This window comes from Notechis scutatus, chromosome 4 (genome assembly GCF_049901735.1).
Source record: "Notechis scutatus isolate UNSWTSFEM ecotype Mainland chromosome 4, rNotScu1.2, whole genome shotgun sequence".
In the NCBI taxonomy this organism is placed as follows: domain Eukaryota; kingdom Metazoa; phylum Chordata; class Lepidosauria; order Squamata; family Elapidae; genus Notechis; species Notechis scutatus.
Genome location: NC_142012.1, coordinates 117,838,584 through 117,864,489, shown reverse-complemented (window position 1 = coordinate 117,864,489; position 25,906 = coordinate 117,838,584). Strand labels below are relative to the sequence as shown.

The following is a 25,906-nucleotide window of genomic DNA, read 5'->3' as shown; positions in this document are numbered from 1 at the left end:
TGAAACTGGGTAATATATTACATAGCATATGATGCACATATCTCATTTTTAAGAAAAGATTTTATGACATCAAAACCATTCCTCCCCATAAAAACAAGGCTCTACAAATATCAAATGTGCACTGATTGGCTTATGTTTTTAAACCAGACATGAAATAGAGATTCGGAAAAGTCTTGAGCTTATAGTACTTGTGTAGATCTGTTTCTCCTAACTGCTGCTGCTGAGGAATTTTTGGAATGCGATTATACTTATTTGATAAGTAGCTAATGAGTGTTTTGAACATACTGTTCAATAATAGAGAATTGAAACTCTGAAAATGAACCCTGATTTATTTTAGAAAATACTGATGTTTATAGATCTTTCCTGGTGTTACAGAAACTGCAGTAATTAGCATTGGCATGTAATAGACAAAACATTCCTTTATACCAGGCAAATTTTACTGTTCTTTTTATCCTGCTGGTATGCGAGATTTGTTGTTGTTGTAAATGGCTTTCTTTGTGCATTAAGAGAATGAATTTAATCTTTTTATTAAAAATGTGAAATTTAACTTATTCACTTATTTTCCTTGAACTGGGCAGTATGCACTAAAATGCTCTAGAAGCACATAAAAATAATTGTTTTCAGATTTAAATCATATATAGATATAAAATATTTAGTATTAAATATACTATATATATATAAAGTTCTTTCTATCTCTCAATAAAAAATTGCTCTGTTTTGAGTCAGCTACAATTTGATTTACTACTGCTTCTGAAATTGTCTTTTTTACTTCCTCTTTGGGTTTTGGGTATTGAAGAAGATACAAAATTCTGGTTCTTGTTGGCCTCAACCATTGTTAATCGATACTATTGTAGTTTGTCTTTTATGTTGTCTCTCGATCGTCTTCTGGGTTTGTCTTGTGTTCTTTGACCTTCTCCTTTTTTTGTACATACCTGGTACAGTATGGAATTCCACAACATCCTCTCCAGGTAAGCAGACCACTTTATTTGTTGTTTCTGTAGGTTGTTTAAGATTGGTTCTATGCCTATTCGTTCTCTTATGGTCTAATTTTTTATTTTATCTCTTTTGTTCACTCCAGCAGCTCTCCTCAGACATCTTATTTCCGTGGTGACTACCTTTTTTATGTTTTATTGTAAGTGTCCTGTTTGGTACTGGCAACCTAGGGCGGGGATAATATGCTTTGCATAAGATGTTTCTTTGTGCTGATCAGTAGGTACTGCCCAGGGGTGGGATTCTACAGGTTCGCACCTATTCGCTAGAACTGGTTGTTAACATTCTAAGCAATTCGGAGAACTGGTTGTTAGAAGGAATTACTGGCCTAATCCTGTAAGGAAGGCAGGAAAGAAACATTCTGGTGTTGCTTACAGAAACTGCCTCTCCATTAAGTCTTATTACATTCTTGGCAGGACTAGATTTCCTGTCTCTGGAACTTCTCTGGAGTTTTTTCCCCCCTCCTTTGCTGGTAGTTTGCTTGTATGGAGTGACCATTCAAAATCACAATGGCACTGAAAAAAGTGACTTATGACCATTTTTCACACTTACGACTGTTGCAGCATCCCCTGTCACAAGAGGCCAGGCGAGGAGATGCGTGCCTTGATGTGAGTGATGTTGAGTTGGCCATGCCCAGCCAGTCACGTGACCACCAAGCCACACCCACCAATTAAGCCATACCCAAAGAACCGGTTGTTAAAAAAATTGAATCCCACCCCGGTACTTCCTTATGTTGTAGGAGGGGAGTAAGCTATCCCAATATGTGGTTCGCCTTACTACATCATATATTAATCTCTTCACCCATTTTGCCATCTTTGGTGAATGTTCTAAGATCTTTGAACTTTGATACTTGTTTTATTCTTCTTCCTTCTATTGTTATGTTTAGTAGAAGATCAAATATGATATATTTGAAAAGATACTAGAAAAAGAGAATAAGTTTTAATCAGAAAATATGTGTTTCAGACAATTAAGTAGGAAATCTGTTATTCTTATTTCATTCATCAATTTGCAAAACTAAATGAGATTCAGGGGACTTTTACATAAGTGCACACACATAAAGATAAAGTATAGACATTGGAATTATTTCAATAACTAACAGGCATGTTCTTTCTTGAAGAGCAATTATGCAATCCATTGAGTATTGTCTCAATCAGGCATCTCCCTCTAGTGGTGGACATCCACTAAATTCATACTTTTGGGTCCATTATGATTAGTCATTTGGATTATCAAAACTTTGTCTACTTCAGTCTTCAATTAAGTATGCAAGTCAGAAGTAAAAGTTAAAAACAAGCAAAAGGAAAATAATTGTTAAAGTCTTCATCTAAAGTTAAAGGCTTGTTGAAAAAATGTTCTTAATCACTTTCTAAATATCAGAATTGTAGGAACTGACTGTGCCAAAATATTAATTAATTTATAATAAATCAGACATTTAATATAAATCTTTAAAATCAAAAAAAGATGCTGTGATTATGTTCCAAGAAATAAGAAGCTATTTAAGTCATTCACCTTTTGTGATTGTATTATAGTAAAGTCTAAATAGGGCAACTTTGCAGGCATAATTTCTAATATGAAACATTTACTAATGTTTATTAACAATATAGAAAATATTTAAGTCATTTAACTTCCATTTTTTTCCTGTTTCAGTCATATTTGGTATCAAAGTTTTTTGGGAAGAGAACTACTTACGGTCTGTTTGAAAAACAATGAGAAAACCCAAGTTCTGCCATTTTTATAGCCATCCTAGCGTTGGTCATAAAGAATATAGCTCTAGTTATAGAAGTCAAGAAATTCCATTTCCAACTTCCAACAATGTTAGTTCCAAGATTGTAGATAGCAATCTTGGCTAATCTTGAAAAAGCTAAATATTGATAAACTTGATTAATATTAGAATTGAAGACTGACCTCAAGGTTATAGCCCAGCCTGGGAAGCTGGGGGGTGGGGGGAAGAAGCCTGAAATAAGGTGGCAACTAATAAGGTGGCACTTCCGTATTGCATGTGTGATTTGCCTTCAAGTTACGGAGCACAAATTTAATACTCCAGCATTTGCTTTTAAAATCTATAATTTCGTTTATTCTTTTACTGAAATTATATGTTGTCTTTTAAATTGGAATTCTTTCTTTAGGATTCTTTAAATCATTTCTGTGCTGTGGTGTTAATACTGAACATATGTTATGAATATCAAGTGATATTACTTGCTATTTACACTCAGTGAGTCTAACATAGTAAGAATGGTATGCAGAAACATGTGACCTGTCTTCTAGATGTAGCTTGGAGTTTGAGCGTAAGTTTTTTATTTGTTCAGTCAGGGGAATATTGTAAATAGCATGCAGAAAGCAGTTATAATATGAATGGAATTTTATAGGAAAATGTAAGTATTACATAAAGTATATCTTCACTGTTGTTTTTCTTGTGACCAACAAGATATTGCAATTATTGTATATTACAAAATACAGTTTTTGATTATGTCATCTTATCTCTGTAAGCCCTATTTCGGAAATCCGGAAACTCAGTCAACAAACACACTTAGAGGTTTGATGAAAAGTAATTTATTGTAGATTGTTTCCTTCCAGTGGGTATACAACGGCAATCCCAAGCAAAGCCAGCGCTGAGAGTGAACGCCTCCCAGCGCCTTTTATGCTCCATCCCCTTCCCATTCCCAAACTAGCATCTGCCTAACTAATTAACCCCACGCGCTGCCGCCCCACAATCCTAATCACATCTATATCCGATGCCCAGAACACACCTAACCCCGAAGTGCTAACTCATAAGCCAAAGAAAAGGAAACCACAATAAGATGAATTCTCCCCCTCATCGCTGGAACGTAATACAATCCTTACGCCCTGCAATTAAAGATAGTTCAGCAGGAACTTGCAATGGATCCACATCGTTACGCTCTGTAACTGGAACAGCCAACAGTCCCATGTTGTTTCAGCGAGGGGAACAGCTAGTCGAGTAGAAGGCGCAGATTTGGAGACTTATCTCCTACTCCCTATTAGGTGGCTGGCAATATGTCGGGCATGATCAGTGAAGCCCGACAATCTCTTGTAAGTTCTAGAACTTACAAGAGAAGGCGCAGATTTGGAGACTTATCTCCTACTCCCTATTAGGTGGCTGGCAATATGTCGGGCATGATCAGTGAAGCCCGACAATCTCTTGTAAGTTCTAGAACTGAAATAGAAGGGAATAGAATTCTTTATTGGCCATGTGTGATTGGACACACAAGGAATTTATCTCTAGTGCATAAGCTCTCAGTGTCCATACAAGCAACACATGATAAATCATGATCATAATCATAAAATACAATAATCATAAGATACAATATTAGTGATAATCATAGGATTCTAAATAAGCAATCAACATAAATCATAAGACACAAACAACAAAGTTGTAGTCATAAGAAGCTAAGGAAATATGTAATAGGACAGATGAAGGATTATAGTAACACAGTCTTATTGGCAGTTTGACATCTCAGGGCATAAGACAGTATTGTGGGAATTAGTTGTTTAGCAGAGTGATAGCATGGGGAGGAGGGGGAAAACCCTGTCTTTGTGTTTAATTGTTTTGGCATGCAATGCTGTATAGCGTCATCTTGAAGGAAGAAGTTGAAACAGTTTATATCCAGAATGTGAGGGGTCTAAGGCTCGTGCAGTATACAGGTCCTCAATGGAAGGCAGGCTGGCTGCAGTTATTTTTTCTGCAGTCTTAACTTTCTGTTGAAGTGTTTGTCTGCCTTGTTTGGTTGCTGTGCCAAACCAGATAGTTATCGAGGTGCAAATGACAGACTCAGTAATTCCTTTGTAGAACTGTATCAGCAGCTTCTTGGCAGTCTAAGCTTTCTGAGTTGGCACAGAAAGAACATTTTTGTTGTGCTTTTTTGATGACAGAATGGATGTAAGTAAGTATCCATTTTAAGTCTTGAGATATTATAAAACCTAGAAACTTGAGGGTTTTTACTATTGTTAACTGTGTTGTCCACTATTGTAACAGGTGGTAGAATAGGAGGGCTTCTCCTAAAATCTACTATTATCTCTATAGTTTTCAGTTCAAGATTGTTCCAGCCGCATCACAGGGCCAATTGTAAAATTTCCTGTTTGTATGCAGATTTGCCATCTTCTCAAATGAGACCAATCATTGTTGTATCATCTGCAACCTTCAATCCTTTAACAGCGGGATCCTTTGAGATGCAGTCGTTGGTATAGAGACAAAAGAGTAATGGAGAGAGCACACAGCCCTGGGGGGCACCTGTGCTAATTGTACAGGTATCTGATGTAATTTTGCCTAGCTTCACCTGCTGCTTCCTATCTGTTGGAAAGCTTATTTTCCACTTACAATAGATTCCTATGTTATTTATAATACAAGAGCGTGGTGTACTGGTTACGGCATCAGGCTAGAACCTGGGAGAACATGAGTTTATTATTTTAGTTCATAATTTACATTTAGGAAATGAACTGCTTGAAAATCTCATCAATTACATTCAAAGTTATTTTGTATTACTCAGATTGTTTGACCATGATTACATAATTGTTGAAAATCCTCAGAGAATATTGATTTTATGCATTTGCATTTCTGTTATATATGAACAAAGCATACTGTTTAATATTAATGTTACTAGCAAGTTACATTAATAATATATTTGTATATGTTTGGATAATGGTCCTATTTTTTAGAAAAGTGAAATTAACCAAGAAATATTCATGCTTTTAAAAATCATTCCTATAAATAATATATATATGGTATATACATACATACATATATACATACATACATACACACATACTTAAAATGTTGGTTCTCTCTCTCTGTCCCCCCCCCAACACTATTTGTATACTAGATGTTTGTGCAGTATTAACTGCCATCATCTCCTAATCCTGATTGTGCAATTATTATATGGTCTGCCTTTCCATATAAGGTTGTTATTGTTTTCAGAATGTGACCGACCTTCTAATAAAGATAGGGAATTGCATTTAATGAAAAGCTTAATTTCTATGCTACATTGTATATAGGAATTTCCTTTTTTTTGAGATAATTAGAAATGCTATAAATGCACCTTGTTACATTATACAGTGTACAAAGGCTGTAGCTTTTCATTTTTTTAAGTATTTGATAAGTATCCAGAGTATAAGGCACTAATACATTATTAAGAGTTTCTGATCACAAATTTGTACTCTGTTAAATGGATGGTTTTTTTCTTGTTTCTCTCTTTATAACGAACTAGGTTGCAAACAGATTTACTATTCTGCAATTTGGAAATCATTCTAGAAATGTAATTCAAAGATGATTTGTTTCTAGAAAGATAGTGGAGTTTTTTTTAAGCACATAATTTGCTGTTGATTTTGGCATTGAATTAGCAATTGTTAGATTATTTTTGTGGTAATTTTATTGAACACTACAATGTAAGGATAAGAACTAATAGAAACTAAAAAAATAAAAGGATAAAAAAGAAAAATACATACCAGATAGAGAACAAAAAGACAAATAACAAACAACAACAAAAAACCCAAAACCCTTTTCTCTAGGTACTGTAATTAAATGTAAAAGAAAAACATCTTCCTCTCCTTTCCTAACTGAATAAGTACTAGTATAGAGCATCAAACAATCCAAGACTTTCTGCTAAATTGGCGAGCATACTTTCTAATCTGCTTTTTCATAAGAATCTGTTCTTTGTGCTTTGTCTACCAACTGAATCCTTCATATTACACCTCTAATGGAACTTTATATTTTAAAACAATGCGCTTAGGGATTAGAAAGCACTTCCACATCATTGGTTTAATTTTGTGTGATACAAGGGAAGCTACCAAGGGATACTGGATCAACTGGCAGATACACAATACATCTTTCATAGTACTGCATATAATGAGGCATGAGTGTGCTTATTTACTTACAGGAACAATACTATTTCTGCTTTGTTGGCAAACTGTACTTTATTTGTATTTATTTAATGTAAAAAGATAGAAAGGAAATAAAAGTATAAAAGCAATGAGAACGAACATGCATTTCCCCATATGATCTATTATTCATAGTTTATTAATTTTATTAAATTTATAAAATATAAGGTAGGTTTTGAGACCTCCCCCGGGAGCTGTACAACTAGGTAAAATTAAGTGAATATATAAACAGAATGAGAACTTTATAAAGATTTTTACTCTTTATCCCACATCTCTAAAGTAGCAAGTAAGTGTCTTAGCCCTTTGCACGAGCCAGGGCTGAAGGTCTATGTTGGGAGGAGAACTTAACTAATTTTAACTAAATATTTTTTTATTCCCCTCCCCTCCATCCTAGTGGAGTGAGAAAACGTAAATCTTTCACTTTATGTCCCAAATAATTCATAAGTTGATAATTACTTGTCTATTACTTTTTTTGCTTCCAAATGTCAGATGATGTCAAACTTGTATCATTAAATAGAAAAAGAATGACTCCATATCACCCTTTTGCTAGTCACCATTGCCAGTATAATTGTGCTTTCAAACTTTTTGTGAAGATATATTTGGACTTTTGAAATTGATTGTGCCTACTGCTTATTTTATTTTATTTATTTGATTTGTCAGTCGCTTACAAGATAACAGGTATAAGTATAAACATAGTTATGAATACATGAGATGGATACATATAAGAAAAATAAAAAGAAACAATAGGACAGGGACGGTAGGCATGATTGGTGTGCTTATGGACACCCCCCTACAGACCTCTTAGGAAAGGGGTGAGGTCAATAGTAGACAGTCTAAGGTTAAAATTTTTGGGGTTTGGGGAAGAAACCACAGAGTCAAGTAGAGTATTCCAGACATTGACCAATCTGTTGCTGAAGTCCTATTTCCTACAATCAAATTTGGTGCGGTTAACCTTGAGTTTGTGTCTATTGTGTGCTCTTGTATTGTTTTGGTTGAAGCTGAAGTATTCATTTACAGGTAGGACATTGCAGTGTATTATTTTATATACTATACTTAGATTGGACCGAAGGCGGCGTAGTTCTAGGTTTTCTAGGTCTAGAGTTTCAAGTCTGGTGGCATAAGATATTCTGAAATGAGTAGAGGAGCGGAGAACTCTTCTTGTGAAATATTTCTGGACTTTCTCAACTGTGTTAATATCAGATATATGATATGGGTTCCAGACTGATGAGCTGTATTTAAGTATAGGTCTAGCAAATGTTTGTATGCTCTAGTTAGTAGTATGATATTACCAGAGAAAAAGCTACGTAGGATTAGGTTAACAACTCTTAATGCCTTTTTGGCTATGTAGTTACAGTGGGCTCTAGCACTTAGATCATTAGAGATGAGTACTCCAAGGTCCTTGACAGAAGACTGTCCCAGCTTCTGCCTAGTCTAACACAATTGAAATAACCTCCAAAGCATTAGAATTGTTCTGTAGATTAGAACTCAAAAGTACCAATATAAAAAGAAATGTTTATAGTGCCACAACCCTGATGAACTTACATAGAAACATTGTATGCAATGAAAATTATTTGTGAGACAACTCTTCAAATACTGAAAAATCAAGTATTTAACAATGCAAGTTTAGTCATTAACAAAGCCCCTTAACTGCAATGCATGCCTCATATGGGTTTATAGTTTTATAAAAAAAATGATAATGACAACCATGATTGAATGTCACTCAATTTTCTGTACTAGAAAATAATTTTTTCATTTGTATGATTCACAAAGAATATTCAGTAGAACATATTTGACTAAATCCAGTAGATTTATTATTCTTTAGCTACACCTCTCATAGTATTTTGGCTTGCAAGCTTCTTTTTGATCTGCCATTCGTCTTCATAAATGAAATGACTGGTGTCAAATATTTTATAAGAATGACAATTACATATCATCAATTACTTTCTTCACTTCCAAGGATTTAATAAGGATGCCAGGAATAATATTGTACCTCTTAGTCATAATTTGGTAAAAATTGCCAACAGTTGACATTGATTAAAAATGAATTAAAATTATTGCCTATTACTTTACAGTGCTGCCAAACTTCTGGACAAGAATATATTTACTGTCAACACCGCAAATCCACTGCTTCCTTCTTCTGCAAGTCTTCAGTTGGCTCAGCTTCAGGCACAGCTTACTCTACACAGACTAAAATTGGCTCAGACAGCAGTCAACAACAACACAGCAGCTGCAACTGTCCTGAACCAGGTTCTTTCTAAAGTGGCCATGTCTCAGCCACTTTTCAACCAATTAAGACACCCTTCTATGTTTAATACCCTTCCAGGACATGCTGGAGGTCCTGGGGCCACCAATACTAGATTTCCACCTGGTGGGATAAATTTTCCAACACAGAACCCACCTTTGGCAGCCCATGGTGGAACCCTGGGGTCAGTAAGTAACCTTCCGAATCAAAACATCAGTACTGTAGTCCTAAACCCTTTTGGGGGTGTAATTTCTCAAACAGCTGGACAACAAGCTGTATCTATGAATCTAAATAAAACTAGTGCCTCCTCTACCACAGGTGGATTTTATGATTACAATAAACAGCTTTTCCCCTCTGATGCTAGTCAACAGAGCTTTGTAACCAGTGGTTCTCATCTAGTCCCAGTGTCATCTGGAAATGAAATGAACTGGGATATCAGAAAGAATTTTATGAAACTGTTTCTAAAGGCCAGCATACAACCTGTACACAGTCTTTGACGTTTGCTGCTGACTCTCAAAATTCTCATCAGAATCAAAAAGGAAAGATGGGTTCTATAGTACATGAAAGAGATACAAGCAATCAATGGGAAAATCCTTCTACTTTCTCTAGCCAAAATAAAACTGACATTATGCCCAATGCCAATGTGTGGCCATCAACAAATGTCCCATACGAAGTAAGGAGTGATCTCTATAACCCTGAGGAACCAACACCAGATACAAAAGTTAGCACTGGTGCTCTGTGTTTTTTCAGCAGAACTAAAAATGGTAAACAAAATTATAGTAACTCACAAACAAGACAGAAACAAGAATCTGTTACTTCTGGATTGCCAGTGAGGCCTCTTCAGTCCCATGAATTAAATGACTTTCATAGCATTGCACCTCTTTGCTTCCCCCACATTTGTACCTTATGCAGTAAGAAGGTATTTGACCTTAAGGTAAGTTTGTTTCAGTTTTGGTCCTTCTTAGTAAATTGTCTCTTTCCAGATAGTAAGTGTTTCATTGCTTAAGAACTACAGTATCATACCTGAGTTGCTTTATCAATAAAATCACTGCATCATATTTTTTTCTGACAGGATATATGTATCTTTTATTTTAAAAAGGATAAAATAAATTTATATTCAAAATCACAAGGTTTGCTGCTCTTTATCTTACCATGGTACTATTGTAATTACTATTATAGTTAATAGTTTCTGATTCTATTCTACATGCATATGCATTTGATGTCTTACTAACATTTGTAAATAAAATGATAAAATATCATTAGAATTGCCTAGATAATTTAAATTTGGGTAGAATAATTATCACTAGATAAAATTTGTTCTACATCATTGATAAGTAACTTTAATATTCAATCCATAACTTTGCAAATGATAAAGACCATTTTACATTGGTAATGTTCAGAACTCTCTGCAAACAAACACTCAAATTTATATTCCTCCCCAAATCAAGAATCCCATTCCATAAAGGAGTCTAGAAAAATTTTGTTCACATGTGTCCAGTGACATTTCTCCAGCACGTCAATTGGAGAATCCACACATTGGTTGACACATGCCTTTCTGCCCAGAACGAGTCCTTAATCTTTTATCACGCCACTCTGTCAACTGTCACTTTCCCAGTTTATGACTCAGTCTGGCCTGATAGGGATGTGGCAAAAGATTGGCTCTCAACATTTAGGCAGAAACGCTTGGATTCTTCATTTGATGAAAAGTACTATCAGGTTCGACATCGTAGCACTGTCAGAGTGCTACTGCGGCTTCAGCTCGCTTGGCTTTGCTGACGCAGAAGCCATTTTCGTTTAATCCAGCAGTTTACTGAAAGGGGCTGACAGGGTGAAATCGTAGCGCTGTCAGAGTGCTACCACGGCTTCAGCTCGCTAGGCTTTGCTGGCGCAGAAGCCGTTTTCGTTTAATCCAGCAGTTTACTGAAAGGGGCTGACAGGGTGAAATCGTAGCGCTGTCAGAGTGCTACCACGGCTTCAGCTCGCTAGGCTTTGCTGGCGCAGAAGCCGTTTTCGCTTAATCCAGCAGTTTACTGAAAGGGCCTGACAGGGTGAAATCGTAGCGCTGTCAGAGTGCTACCACGGCTTCAGCTCGCTAGACTTTGCTGGCGCAGAAGCTGTTTTCGTTTAATCCAGCAGTTTACTGAAAGGGGCTGACAGGGTGAAATCGTAGCGCTGTCAGAGTGCTACCGTGGCTTCAGCTCACTCAGCTTTGCCAATACAGAAGCCCTTCACTCATTTAGCAGCCAGAGCCTTGCAACTGACAGCGAGGCTCTTCCCGCCAACAACTGCTGCTGCTTTATAGCTGATTTTCAGCTGTCAAGGGGCTTAATTTAACATCCCAGCTTAGCAGCTTCATTTTAAAGGCACTGGCTGCTCTAGCGAAGATAGCAAGACTCCATCTGAGCTTATCAGTGCTTTTAGACTGCAGATTTAGACGGCACAGGCATGAGTGTGTGTGCTGGCTGCCCCAGTAAGCTGGTCTTGCCACCACAGCTTGGTTTCTCCCCAGCAGCCATTGTTAAGCAGAGCATGGCTGCAGCGCTCTGCTGAAGAAAGCTGTCAAAATGGTTGAACAGTTCCTGCCAGCAGACAGCATGGTAGACCAGGGAGCTTCAACTTTGGCTCAGCCTAGGAAAACCAGCTCCAGAAGAGCTAGGTCAGCTAGCCAGGATGTAGCTGAAAAGATTAAAGCAAAAGCCATCTACTCTAGGAAGTCTTTTAAGACAGAATAGAAGGATGCCTGCAGAAGACAGAAGGCTCTGGAGAAGCAGATCTCCAGAGCTGAGAAGAAAGCAGAGCAGGAAAGTATCTCTTTCCTTCCTCAGACAGCAACTGCCATCTCCCATCCTCAGCAAACTATACAGTCCAACATTGCAGTTCCTATGAACTGGTCACCAGAGAGCAAGAGTGAACAGTTGCTTTTTCCCCTTACAGACATTCAGGAGGAGGTTGAGCAATTTCCCTTTGCCTGCATGGCAATAGACTTGGCTGAACCTCAGGTTAGGGATAGGGAATTTGCCCCAGAGGCTACCTTTACCCCCACTGTGGCATGGCTCCACCCAGTAGATAGGCAGGGATCTGGCCTGTCTGAGGAACTTAAATCCTTCATCTCACAGGGAATTTCTCATGGGGTGGCCTCTACCCTACAGCTCAGAGGATGCTCGGCCTCTGTAACATCTGAACCTCCTCAACAGCTGTCCCACCACTTTCAGCTCCCAGTGGAAATGGGGTGGGGGCAAGGGTCCGTATCTCCTGCCCATTCCAGTAGTAGGGCGTCAGTAATGGAGGATGACTACCAGAGGGAACAGGGGTTCTCGGATGATGATCAAGACCTCTGTCCTGACCCTCCCCCTTTCACTGGACCATTCTGTCCAGCATTATTTAAACCACTCCTTCACAAGGCCAGAGCTACGGCCCAAATAGGAACCACACCCAATGCATCTGTGGTACCATTGGAGCCACAAGGGCCAAATAATATTGTGTTTTCTGAACCTATAACGCAGGAGGACATCCCCTGCCCCAAACTTTTTTTGGATGTGGTTCAAAGACAGTGGAGCCAGCCTGGCAACTTTCCTAACTCAGAAGGGAATGACAAAAGATTTTTCAATATGGCTTCCAGCTTATTGGAAGCCCCAGAGCTGCCCTCAATAGATGACCCTCTGGCCATCTATCCTTCTCAGTGATTTCTGGGGACATTGCAGAAGCTCTGAAGGCAGATGATAGGAAGGCGGAATTAAATTTCCGCCGAACCCATCTAGCTAATGCCTGGGCAGTAAAGGCAGCCACTGCCACCTCCTTTTTTTCCAGGACTTCCTTGCTTTGGCTAAAGCAATTGCAGGCGAGACCCCTTCCAGAGGAGACCCAAATACACCAGAACATCAACAAGCTGGTGGAGCTGCCGAGTTTTCGGCTGACTCCTGCCTACATGCTGCCTGGTTTTCCTCCGGGGCTCTCGCTTCCAACATCACTTCACGCCGTTTACTATGGCTTTGCCAATGGCAGGTGGATGCCAAAACTAAGTGGAGATTAGCTTCAGCCCCGTATAGAGGTACCTCCCTGTTCGGGAAGCTCTGAACCCTTTCCTTAGACAAACCAATAAGGATGGGATTAACATAAATTAGAAATGTTTTCTTATCCATAGCAGCATCACTGAATTGTACAGATTAATGGGATTAAATGACTTTTGAACCTACTTGACTGAATGAATGATTTAAGGTCTTCATTTTGGCTACCCTATTTTTCAAACTATAACATCTTTTCTTTTATCATAACTTGATCAATGCTACAGAAATTTTTTATTAAAAATGACAACTATTATGGATATAGCACACAAGATCTATCTTTTCTGGTATTTCATTCTATCTTTCTTCTTTTTTAATTGAGGACTGGGATCAGCACATTAAAGGAAATCTTCATATTCAGAATTGCTTGGCTTTCTCAGAGAAGTGAGTAGTTGAAATATATATATCAGTGCTTCTCATTATTTCAGTCATCTTTAGTCTCTTATATCTGTATGTAATGTATGACTATATATCTTTATACATACATACTTACCCATGCTCAGAAAACAATATAAGAATTTTTTTTTCAAAAGAAAAAGAAAAAAATATATCATTGTGACTGACAATACATGACAAATGTAACATTAAGATGTATCTTTGAAAGTGAGATTTCTACTTGCCTAAACTGGGCTCCATATTGACAGATGATCTCTCCTAATCATTTTGTGTAGCTGTTAAACAGGAGAGGTGAAAAGCTTGAACCCAGAATGGTTATACCTCCTGTTGAGGTAATTCCCCGTTAGGAGAATGAGCGCATACAGGGAGACGTATTTGAGAGTAGTGTTTGAATAATACACACACAGCACACAAATACACTGTACAGTAAATATAGGTTTTTTACTTTCAATAAAGGTTTAAGCAAAGTTCAAAACACAGTCCAAAGTCATTCACAGGTTAAATCAGTCAGTTTTCAATCCAGGGATAATCCAATAACAAAGTCCAGTGTCAAAAACAGTTCAGTATCAGACTTACATCAAATCCAGGAATATCAGTCAATTAGGAAAAATGGCAATATTCTCCAACAGAAGGAAACAGAATATCACTCATACTCTCCTCTGAAACTAAGACTAAAACAACCCAGGTTTCTGGCTCCATCTTATGGCGGTTTGAAAAACCACACCCAATTACCATTTTTTCATTTTCTTAAAGATACAGTTTTAAAATGTCTATCCTGGTTTATATAGCTGTTCGGTGACTTATATTCCTAACACCTCCTCCATCCCAAGCCTTCCAAAAGTCATCAACAAGCACAATCAATGCTGTTTCAGTTCTGTGCCCTGGCCTGGAACCAGATTGAAAAAATTCTAGATAATCTGCCTCATCCAGGGCCCACTGTAGTTGTGTACCAACCCTCTCAGTAACCTTCCCTAAAAAAGGAAAGGTTGAAGACTGAGTTAAAGTTATTTAACACTGTTGAGTCCAAACATGGCCTCTTGAGAAAAGGGGCACAACGCTGCCTCCTTCAAAGAATCACTTTTGATGGAAAGAATCCAAGAGTGCACACAGGCATGCTGCAACACTGCATAGTGGAAGATAAGTGAGTAGCAAACCATACCTCTTCCTATGGCCCAACCTCATAAAAGGTCTTACGTCTGGTGATGTTGGGAGCAGGACAGACTGCAGATGCTCTACTACAGATATTTTTGTGAACAGTCTAACTACACTGTTCTTAACAAAAGCAGAAGGAATGTTCATTGAATTCAGATACAATTTTCTTGTATCTGAATTCAGTTTATGCTTCAGTTTTATCTACCGGTATATTTTAATATAACTCTAAGCATTTATTTTGTATTTTCCAGCTCTTTTCCATGGTTATTTATTGGTTGAAATTTTTAAAAGATTCCAAAAATAGCCAAAGTACTAACTTAAAATTAAGTTTAATGTTTAGGATAATTTCATAATTTCTGTTACTGGTGTGGTATTATTATTGTATTTCTTCAGTACAACATATGTAGTAACTAACTCATTAAGATCCGACCCATGTATTTTTATTCTACATCTATATTTCAACTTTTGTTTCTTTCTTTAGCACTGACATTCGTTGTATGTTGCATTCAGCAGCAGCAGGAGTATTGCATTCTTCCTCTCCAAATAATAAAACTGTGTTCAATCTGCCTGGTACTGAAGGTAAGTCATTCAATACATGCATGCATGCATGCATACATACATACAGTTAGTTGGAATACAGTTGACATAAGGGCACACTGAATATTTAAGGAGTATAAATTAATGTGCATGTTTGAAGCTTTTATTTTCCCCCCCAAGAATAGAAGTATACAATGTTTTTCTCCCCCATAATATTTAAGAATACAAGTATATTGGTAAAATGAAAAAAGAGGTAATATAGTATAACTGTTGTGATCAAATTATCTTTCCTGATTATTTTGATATGTCTTGAAGTAATAAGTTAGCTTAGCCTTTCTGTAAATTCCTCAGATTTGCATCATTCATTCATTCAATTTCTGTAGCTGCCCAACTCAACCAAGTAACTATGGTTAGTTTATTATTCTAAAAACAATTAAAGCAATTTAAAAAACATTAAAACAATAAAACATCCACAAAATAAAGAGATACAAACAGAGACTAGAGCAGTTACTGTCAAGAATAACTGAAATAATTTTACCCTGTCAAAATCTTTAAGGAAATGCTTTTTTAATATATATATATATATATATATATATATATATATATATATATATATATATATATATATATATATATGTAGATTTTCATAGAATGTGTCATTTCTTTAGATTACCCTTTAAATGCTGAGTCATACAATTCTGGATCTTCATTTGGCCAGTCAAGTTCCACGTTCTCTTACGTACCACCTGGTGGAAATGTGAGTATTTTTATTATGGTGGATTGCACAGTCAGCCACATGTTTAGACTGGATTTGGGATTTTTATCCATCTGTGGAATCCTTTCCAAGGACCTGAGATAGGCAGATGTTGTTCTTTGATGGCGTTAAAGATATTGTCACAGGATGCAAGCTGTTCCAAATAAAGCTATCTTTTACAGTTGACGGATGGTGCTTTTGTCAACGCCAAAGGCATTCAAGTGGTACTCTAGATGTTTTGGGATTGCACCCAAGGTGCCTATTACATTGGTTGCTTTCTTTTGCTACAGTTGTTCTACTTTCATTTACCGGCCTTTGAATTTTGTGGTTTTCTCCAGTTCTTTCTCTTCTGCTATCTCCAGGCATTGCAGTGTCCACTATATCAAGATTCTTTGACTTTCTTATCAATAATTGTTAAATCTGGAGTGTTATGTGGCAGGTGCTTGTCTGTTTGTATTTTAAAGTCCCAGAGCACTTTAGCTTTTCATTTTCCATTCTGTTTTTAATCCCACTAGTTCTTGCTTGCAGGCAAATTATATTTCTTTCAGATTTTCCAATACATCATTGTTGCTACTTTGTCATGCCGTTGTTTGTAGTTGTGTTCTGTCTGTTCTACTTGCAGCAGCCAACTAGATGGTCCACTGTTTCTTCAGCTTCTTTGCAAAGATGGCATTTACTGCAAGTTGCTATCTTTTCAATTCTGGCCTTAAATGTATCAGTATTTATCGGCGTATAACACGCACTTTTTCCCCCTGAAAATAGGGGGCAAATGATGTATGCGTGTTATACGCCGATATAATGTTAAGAAGCCTTCGGTGAATGCTGCTGGGATCGGGGATCAAGGACACAAATGAAAGAAGGGGAGGGAGGAAGCGACCGAAGCCTGTCCTTCTCTCTGGGTCAGCTCTCTCAGTTGCTCTCTCGCTCCTCCACCAGCACAGGAAGAAACTGCTTCAAAGAAGCGGGGGGGCTTTTCCTGTCGCCTCTCCCCCCCCCCCCACCCCGTCCGCCCGCCCGCCCGCCCGCAGTGCTCCGTTCTGCCTGCCTGCCTGCCTTCGTTAATGGTTGAATCGGAACAGCTTCGGCTGAGTAAAAGAGGCGAATAGTTATTATTCTCAGCCGAAGCTGCTCCCAAACAACCAGAAACTAAGGCAGGCAGGCAGAATTTTTTAAATTTTTTTCCTGAAATTTCCCCTTAAAATGAAGATGCGTGTTATACGCCAGTGCGTGTTATACGCCGATAAATGTATTTGTTCTTAAGGCTTGGTCTTGTACAATCAGAATTTGTCCCTCTGTGTCTTTCTTTCCTGCTCTTAACTATTGCCAGTTCTTGTTATTTGCTTTGCCTACTAGTTTTTTTTAAGTGCTGGTCATGTAACACTTTCTCTTGCCTTCCCTCTTTTCTATTCTTTTTTTTAAAATAAATTTTATTTGTGTTTTCACAAAACATAATACAAATAAAACATCTTTTTTTGAGAATAGCATGATCCCGGGTTATCACTTCTCCATACAGACACAAACTCAATTTCATATTCGTCTTTGTGTTCTATTCCATATCTTATTACTATTTTAACATTTTCTCCATAATTTTCCCCTCCCTTAGTTTTCTTGACTTTGTTTTTAATTATCTCATAGCTATCTAAATTCAATTATATATCTTTTTCTAAGTTTCAATGTCTTTCTAATCATTATATTTATACTTTTGTCTGTCCTATTTCAATTTCATATTTTCTTTTCTCATTAAACAAATTTTCCCCTGTAGTTACTAATTGGAGTATGACACCTTTATATCTTTTAATTTTGTCCATTCAACTCTTATTTAAACTTCAATTTATGCCTTTACAATTTATAACATTCAATGTAACACATAAATAGACATTTTAATACTGTATCTTTAAGAGAGTCGTAGAGGTGTAATTGGGTGTGGTTTCTCAAACGGCCATAAGATGGAGCCAGAAACCTGGGTTGTCTTAGTCTCAGAAGAGAGTGTGAGTGAGTCTCTTTTTTCTTCTGTTGGAGGGTATTGCCGTTCTTCCTAATTGACTGATATTCATGGATTTAATGTAAGTCTGAAACTGAACTGTTTTTGATACTGGACTTTGTTATTGGATTATCCCTGGACTGAAAACTGACTGATCTTACCTGTGAATGACTTTGGACTGCTTGCTTTTGAACTTTGCCTAAAACCTTTATTGAAAGTAAAAAACCTACATTTACATGTATCTGTGTGCTGTGTGTGTATTATTCAAACACTTCTCTCAAATACGTCTCCCTGTATGCGCTCATTCTCTTAACGGGGAATTACCTCAACAGCTACAATCTTTAACATCCTTAACATTTCTTTTCAATTGACTATGATACTTCCTTAGGAACACTTATAATATTTCCATAATTTTTTCCCATATTTCTTTCATATTTCTCTTCACTTAAATTTTTATAAATCATTAATAATAATTAAAATGTTCCCATCCTTTCAATTTTATTCTCTCTCATTTATTAACAAACTTCCATTACATTACAGTAAGTATTTTATCATTTTAATCACACGTTTCATATTTTCTAAGTTTATTTCTATTTCTAATATAACAATACTATCTTATGTACCCTTGCAGAATCCCTCTTTCAATTATATTTCACCCATTATCTTTATGTCTTCTAAATAGGCTTATACCTTTAATCCTTGTACGTTTTCCCTGTTTCTCTATATTTTGTTTCTGTTCTTTATAACTTCTTTTCCTTTCCTTCTTCCCGCTCTTCTTCCCCCTCCCCTTTTTGACCCCTTGTCTCTCTAATTCTAATTCTCTCTTCTGTAGTCCACTCTTCTGTTTCTTCCTAGTATTGTAATTACTTTTCAAACTGTTCTTTTTTTGGTTGTTTTTTCAAATCTTAAACTTTTCATTCTCTTTCCCCCCTTTCCTTCCCCCCCCCCCCACTTAAAATTACTTGGTCATTAAAGATGGCTTCTTCTTTGTCCCGCCCTTCTTGTTCTACAAGCATTTCTTGTCGTTTCTCATTGTTCCAGATTTCCATTTCTAAAAATTGATATACGAAGCCAAAAAAGCCTCTTCCTTCTTATGCATCTTCTTTCTGTTTTTTAAGTTCCATTTTCGTTCTTCCAAGAGTGATGCCATTTTAAACACTTTTAAACAACCACCTGATTGATTTTAGTCCTTTAGATCCAATAGCCAAAAATCCAAAAATTACCAAGTAATCCAAATAATCCAAAGCTGTTTCTTCTTGCTTCTTTTTTCCACTTTCTCTTCCTGGGGTTCTATTATCTTGTTACAAAGTTTTAGTTAGAATGTATCTTTTAGGAATCTTGTTGAAGTTTCGCTGTAAATTCCTTTTGCTTCCAGGCAGTCTCCTCCATTTTTCCAGATCCTGCCCTTTTATTTTTTCTTTTTCTCTCCTTTCCTTCTTTTAAAGGTTTTTGAATATCCAAAAGTCTTTGTTATCCCTTTGACATTTTATTTTCAGCTTGAATACCTATTGATGTCAAAGTAGATTTTTGTCAGTTCTTACTTAAATCTCTTAGCTGTCAATATGAGGAAGGAAAGAAAAAAAAGCCAAATCCTTTCCCTTCCCTCTCTCCTTCGCCGCTTCAAAATCTTCTTTGGGAACAATGTTATTCTTAATAGTTCAAATTCCAGGGTACTTTATATTATTACTTTTTCAGTTCAATCTGGTCAACCAAAACTTTCTCTTCTTATCTTCCTCCTGCACCTTCCTTTCTGGTCGAGCTCTTCTTTGAGGTGGCCATTTCTGACCACCGCTGCAACCGCCTTCGGGAAAGGGAGTAATGACCAGCTGGGGAGGAGAGATGCGGCTCTCTTCGACCCTGCTGGCAGTCTCCCCCCTCTTCACCACCTCTATGGGGTGGCTTAGCCCCAAATCCAGCCAGCTCGGGGCGGTCCAGCGGCGAGCACGGATCGAAACCGCATACGATCGCGGATTTCTGTCCGTTGCCAAAAAAGCTCAAACCGGAAGTCCCCTCTTTTCTATTCTTCATTTGGTCTTTCTTGTAAACCAGTTTGGTCTCTCCAATATTCAGTAAGCCACCATGTTATACTTTTGTGTATTTTCACTGTCTTTCAATGAAGATGCACTGACAGACATTCCAGTAAACTTTTTTCTTCTAGAACTAGTGGGATCATTATAGTCATCCAGATGTTTAGAATGGATTTGGCAGTTTTATCCAATTATCCAATTATCAAGTCCTTCCTGAAGACTGGAATTCCACTGGAGTTACTTTCTGTTCCATATTGAAATTGCTCCTGGAGACTGGGTTGCACGACACAGATAAGCCAGATCCATTACCAGGAGAAAAATATGACTTAAACCCAAAATAAAAAATGCCATATACAAAAATTCAGGGTGACATCTTCCTAACTCACATAAAACCAGATGAGGAAATAAAGCACAGGCCATCTTGCAGAAGTCTGTTCCTATAGCCAATATTAATAAACACAGCTTTAACTATCACATGGAACATCTCAACTGCCATACTGAGTCAGTCAGTGTGTTCTATGCTGGGCCAAACTTATCAAAATGATAGAGAAACTGCAATTCAAATTGCATCTCTTTAAGCACCACAATCTATTTAACATAAAAAAATTCTTTATATGAAGCTGTGGTAAAGTGAATAAAATTAACAAGAAAAGAGAGAATGACAGTACTTGTACTATATAAATATTTTTTTTGATATTAAGTAGATACCCAGTCCTGATATTAAGTAGATACCCAGTATTTGACAGAATACAAAGAAAAGCCAACAATCCAAACTTCCAACTTCTTTTTTTGGGGGGTGGGGGGGAGGAATACAGATTCTTTAAAAAGTGTTTACCAGGAAACTCTGTTGGTTTTCATCAGATGCATTCCTTCCTTTAAGAGGAATCAAGCCCCAGAGTGTTAACTGGCAGAATCTTAATTCATGTTCTTCAGTTGCAAAGATGTGATCAAGTCATTTTCCTTAGTCTCAGATTTCAGTTGCTACTCAAGGCTAAGGGTAAGACACTAATGAAGTGTGAAGCTGTGTTGCCTTTTCAGCACAGATATCAATCGTCGCTCCTCCAGTAAATCTATAATATTCATAGTTATCCATGTGGGCTAGAGAGTGTGAGCAAATGGGAAAATATGAGTCACAACAACATGATGCAAACCATGTGATTTATCTACTTGTCCCTGATGTTTCATTATTTTTTTTATCATTGTGATATGTACTAAGACATTGATGGGACAGTGATCTATTAGAGTATTAGAGAAATGGGATGTGTTTGTAGACATGGATGATATATGCATAGTGATTAACAGAACTGTGGATTTATAGATTTCTCCAAAGTATTCTTGCAGTCTATATCTTACATAAAGGTGTTATTTATATAGAGGCAATCTTTCAATATACTATTACATGATAGTATTAATTTTTAACCAGACTCTTTGGCTACAATAAAAGGGAAATTATATGGACTTGTGAACAAATATTTGAGATTCTGAAAATATCAACCCTGTATAAATTAAGCGCAGGATAAGAAGTGTGATTTCAAATTTGTATGTTTAGCTGGTGGTTGTTTTACATCTGTTTCTGTTTCTAAATTTATTTTTAATAATTTCAGGTTCTACAAATGAAATGTGTCCCAGGTCGTGTAGTACACATCTGTAACCTTCCTGAAGGAAGCTGTACAGAGAATGATGTAATCAACCTTGGACTTCCCTTCGGAAAAGTCACTAATTATATTCTCATGAAATCTACCAATCAGGTATTGCAGAATATCTGTCAAACTCCCAATTTACCTTCCGCAACTGATGATCTATCATGATAGCTTATTTTCACCTAGAATTGAAGATACTAACTTCCGTTTAATTTTTTGCAACTAAAATTATGCCAGATTATTCCATTAGGGATAATTAGGGGGAAATGAATGTGTGTTTGTGTGTGTGTTCTGTATATATTGTATGTACAATATGTATGTATGTATGTATGTATAAAGGTGTGTATGTATGTGTATAAACATGTTGAAACAATTTATATTTAGAAAAATTACATTTTAAAAATATAAACTTAATATACTATTGTAATTTTTGCACTTTTCTTCTGTGTACTAAATAACTAAACTCTAAACAATTTTTTAATTAACACAGGCTTTTTTAGAGATGGCCTATACTGAGGCAGCTCAGGCTATGGTAGAATATTATAAAGAGAAACCTGCAATGATAAATGATGACAAGTTACTCATAAGAATGTCTAAAAGATACAAAGAACTTCAACTAAAGGTAATATCATTGTTTGTCATGCCATTCTGTTAATCTGGCTACTCAGAAATGATCTTCATTTTGGTTCACAGATAAAATTTAAGTATTTATCTTCTTTTTCTGCAGCCATCTAGCGATTGATATGTATATGCATTGTTCACTGATGGGTCTTTCATTTCCTGTTTAATTTTTTAAATATACCAAATGATGAAAACAAAATTTGTAAATCATGACTTCTTTTAATGTTCCTTTTGATTTGGTCTTTGACTGATTATGTGATTGACCAAGCAAATGCAATTACATATTCCCTAAAATTCAGATTGCACATCCAACCAAGTTTCCTTACTAACCTATAAAATAATTATTTTTTAAATTGTTTTTTTTTTATAATTGGAGCTTTTTCTTAAAGGACTACAGTTGAACCTCAGGTCGTGAACGCTTCTGTCCATGACCAAATTGGGTGATGACCAAAAATTCAGAAAGATTTTGCATCTGGTCGCAAACGTATCTTCAGGTGGCAACCAACACAGCTGTGGCAATTTTCCCTGCTGTGCTGTTCCCCTTCCATGCCATTTTTTTTTTTGTCCACGCATGCATAGTGAGTTGTGCTTCCAGTCATGACCAAATTGGGTTGCGACCAAAGTCCTGGAATGGATTACAGTCACAACTCGAGGTTCCACTGTACAGTTTATTGCAGTGGCTCTGTGGAGTGAGGGATTCACTGTGGAATAGGTTGGGCTTTGTGCTGCAAAGGGCTTCACACTGCAGCTCAAGCTTCTTGTAGGCCCAGAGCTCTGGTATGCCAAGAAGCCCCTTTGTGCCTCACTACTGGGCCAGGCTAAGGCTGGGCTTCATACTGTGAAGCGCTTTGTTCTGCCCCTCATGCAACATTCCACTCCACAACCACCTCTCTTAGCAATTGAAATTCCATTCTCAGCTGTGGTTGTAAATTGAGGACTACCTGTACACTTCAACAAAGAATTAACTGAAAGATATAACTGATTTGATTGTTTACAATGAAAATTGGAAATAATTCATGAAGGATGCAATGATGAGGATAAGCCATCTGGCTAGCCAACTTTATTTTTAAGAATATTGAAGTATACATTTATTTACAGTTGCTACATGTTTATTTTGCTTAGAAACCAGGAAAGAATGTGGCAGCAATAATCCAAAATATCCATTCTCAAAGAGAAAGAGATATGTTGAGAGAAGCAGACAGGTATTTTTTTAAGTTGATATTGTTATATTTTTATGATGTATGGAAAAATAATGTGATTTCAGTAGGGGTGAAATATTACTGATCCTTCTAAATAATTTGGAAACAAGCTAGAAAGTTTAGAAAAAACTATTCATGCAAGACAGACTAGTAATTCTTTACAGTTTGAAGTTTACTCCTAGTTGAATAATAATGATATGTAATACTGTTTACTATTTTTTAAAAAATATCACTTTTATACTGAATGGATTGCTTATATCTATTTAATAAAAGCAATCCATGTAGGATAAAGCAAGAAGCCAGTTTTCTCTAACTTTTCTTGTTGAAGAGCTACTCGGTCACTCCATGTCTTTCCTCCTTTGGAAAGTGTGGAACAGCTGAGCTATTCTTGCAAATGCTCCAGTAGTGAAGATCTTGGCCAGCCTTTTGCAAAGGAGAAATATGTCAGCAGCCAAGACATGGATAGCGATGGCCAGAAATGGAGAGATGCAGCATGGAGAGGCAGAGATGGGAAAATGGCTTTGCTTCATGATCAGAGGTCTTGGGACCATACCATCCTTGCCTTAGGAACCAGGATAGATTCAGATAAGGGATCTATATATCCTTTTCCTAACTAAATATCTAATATCACCACCAGAGCTGTTTAGTTATATAAACCTAATTTATATTATTACTGTTAGTACTAGTACTGAGTTTTTCCCCCTGACCATATTAACATCTTACACTTGTAAGATTAAATATACAGTATATGATTAAATATACAGTATATGATACAAACTGTATGGCAAATATTGTTATTCTAAGGCAAGCATGATATTCAATAATATTGACAATTTAAAATGCATATGCTACTTCTAAAAAAAGATAAACTTAAAATAGCTATGAACCTTAAGTAGCAGCTGATTTATTTATGCTTATATGCAACATGCCACTCTTTCCCCGTGCTGTAGATATGGACAGGAAAGGCCTCGTTCCCGCAGCCCCATAAACTGTTCACTTTCTCCAAGATCACGGACTCCAAGCTTCACTTCCTGTAGTTCCCCCCGTAGCCCATTAAGCACAAACAGAGCAGAGTGGGGAAATGGAAGAGAGCCAAGGGATCAGTTTCCTTATTCTCAGAGAGAGGAAGATAAGGAATTACTGCTGTGGAGAGAGAATGTGGAAGAGAAAAGAGATCGGAGTGACATGTGGACTCATGAAAGAAAACATTATTTACGGCACTTGGATTTGGAAGAGCATGTTGAAGCAACCCGAGGGCACAAAGAAAAATATTTAAGAGGAGGCTCACCCAGTGCAAAAGGAGCTTACCTTTTGCCTCCATATAAAAGAAGAGAAGAAGATTGTTACAGAAAATCCTCTAAGCAAAAGCCTGATAAATACCAAAATCAAACAGTGGATGTTGCTTTGAAGGGCAAAAGAAAAGAAGAGATAAGACTGAGAGAACATAAACATTCTCATTGTGAAGACACAGCTAAGGAGGAAATGTCAGAACAGAAGTCCATCATGATGCCTGACAGTATCAGGCAAAAGGAAAGAGATAAAGACAAATTAAAAGACAATGCTAAAAAGGCAGAAGACGCAACACCTGGTATAGCCGAAAGAAATAATGGAAAGAAAGAAAAAGAAAATGAAAATGAAAATGAGGTAATAAGTACTATAAACTATCATGAACATAAAAATATTTATTTTAATTCATTATTATTAACATTAACATTAATTATGAAAGAACTTCAATTGTTTTAAAGACAAAACAACCACAAAAATCTTGTTAACAACACTTATTTTGTTTAATTAGAATATACATTTATTTCTGCAAGCTTAGTAAGTACTCAAGCTAACTAAATAACAGCAAAAATAACAAAAATATTGTGATATGTTATATTTACATACTACTAAACTCTTCTGTCTGTAATCTTTTTTTTTTGTAAATTTTATTTGAGTTTTCGCAAAGAGAAAAAAATACAAATAAAACATCTTTTTTGAAAGTAGCATAATCCCGGGTTACATTTCTTCGTACAGACACCAATTCAGGTTCATGCTCATTTTTATATTCTATTCCATATCTTATTACTATTTTACATTTTCTGCATGGCTTCTCCCCTCTTTTAATTTTCTCAATTTTATTTTAATTATTTCATCTCAATTCAAATCATTGTATTTATATTTTTTGTCTGTACTGTTTCAATTATCTATTATCTTTTCTCATTAAACAAAATTTCTCCTGTAGTTACTGATTGGAGTATGACGCCTTTATATCTTTTCCCTAAAGTTGTAACATTCAATATAATACATAACTTCCATTCGGATTCCGCTTGGTACATTCTTAAAATACACACTGTATTCTTAAAAAAAGAAAGAATTATAAATGTATATAATAAAAACAACATTCCATTCCAATTCAATTCTATCATTAATATTAA

General features: G+C 36.4%; 1 protein-coding gene across 1 annotated transcript in view; it reads left to right on the top strand.

Moving 5' to 3' along the window:
* Positions 1-729: 729 nt before the first annotated feature.
* Positions 730-25,906, top strand: part of RBM20 (RNA binding motif protein 20) — a 42,233-nt gene continuing 17,056 nt past the window's right edge. Inside the window, 10 exon segments of the mRNA XM_087964550.1 lie at positions 730-968; positions 8,949-9,535; positions 9,538-10,052; positions 13,502-13,563; positions 15,209-15,306; positions 15,933-16,021; positions 21,631-21,774; positions 22,157-22,288; positions 23,410-23,489; positions 24,437-25,130. Coding sequence (XP_087820676.1) covers positions 943-968; positions 8,949-9,535; positions 9,538-10,052; positions 13,502-13,563; positions 15,209-15,306; positions 15,933-16,021; positions 21,631-21,774; positions 22,157-22,288; positions 23,410-23,489; positions 24,437-25,130 — 2,427 coding nt within the window. The 5' untranslated portion in view covers positions 730-942.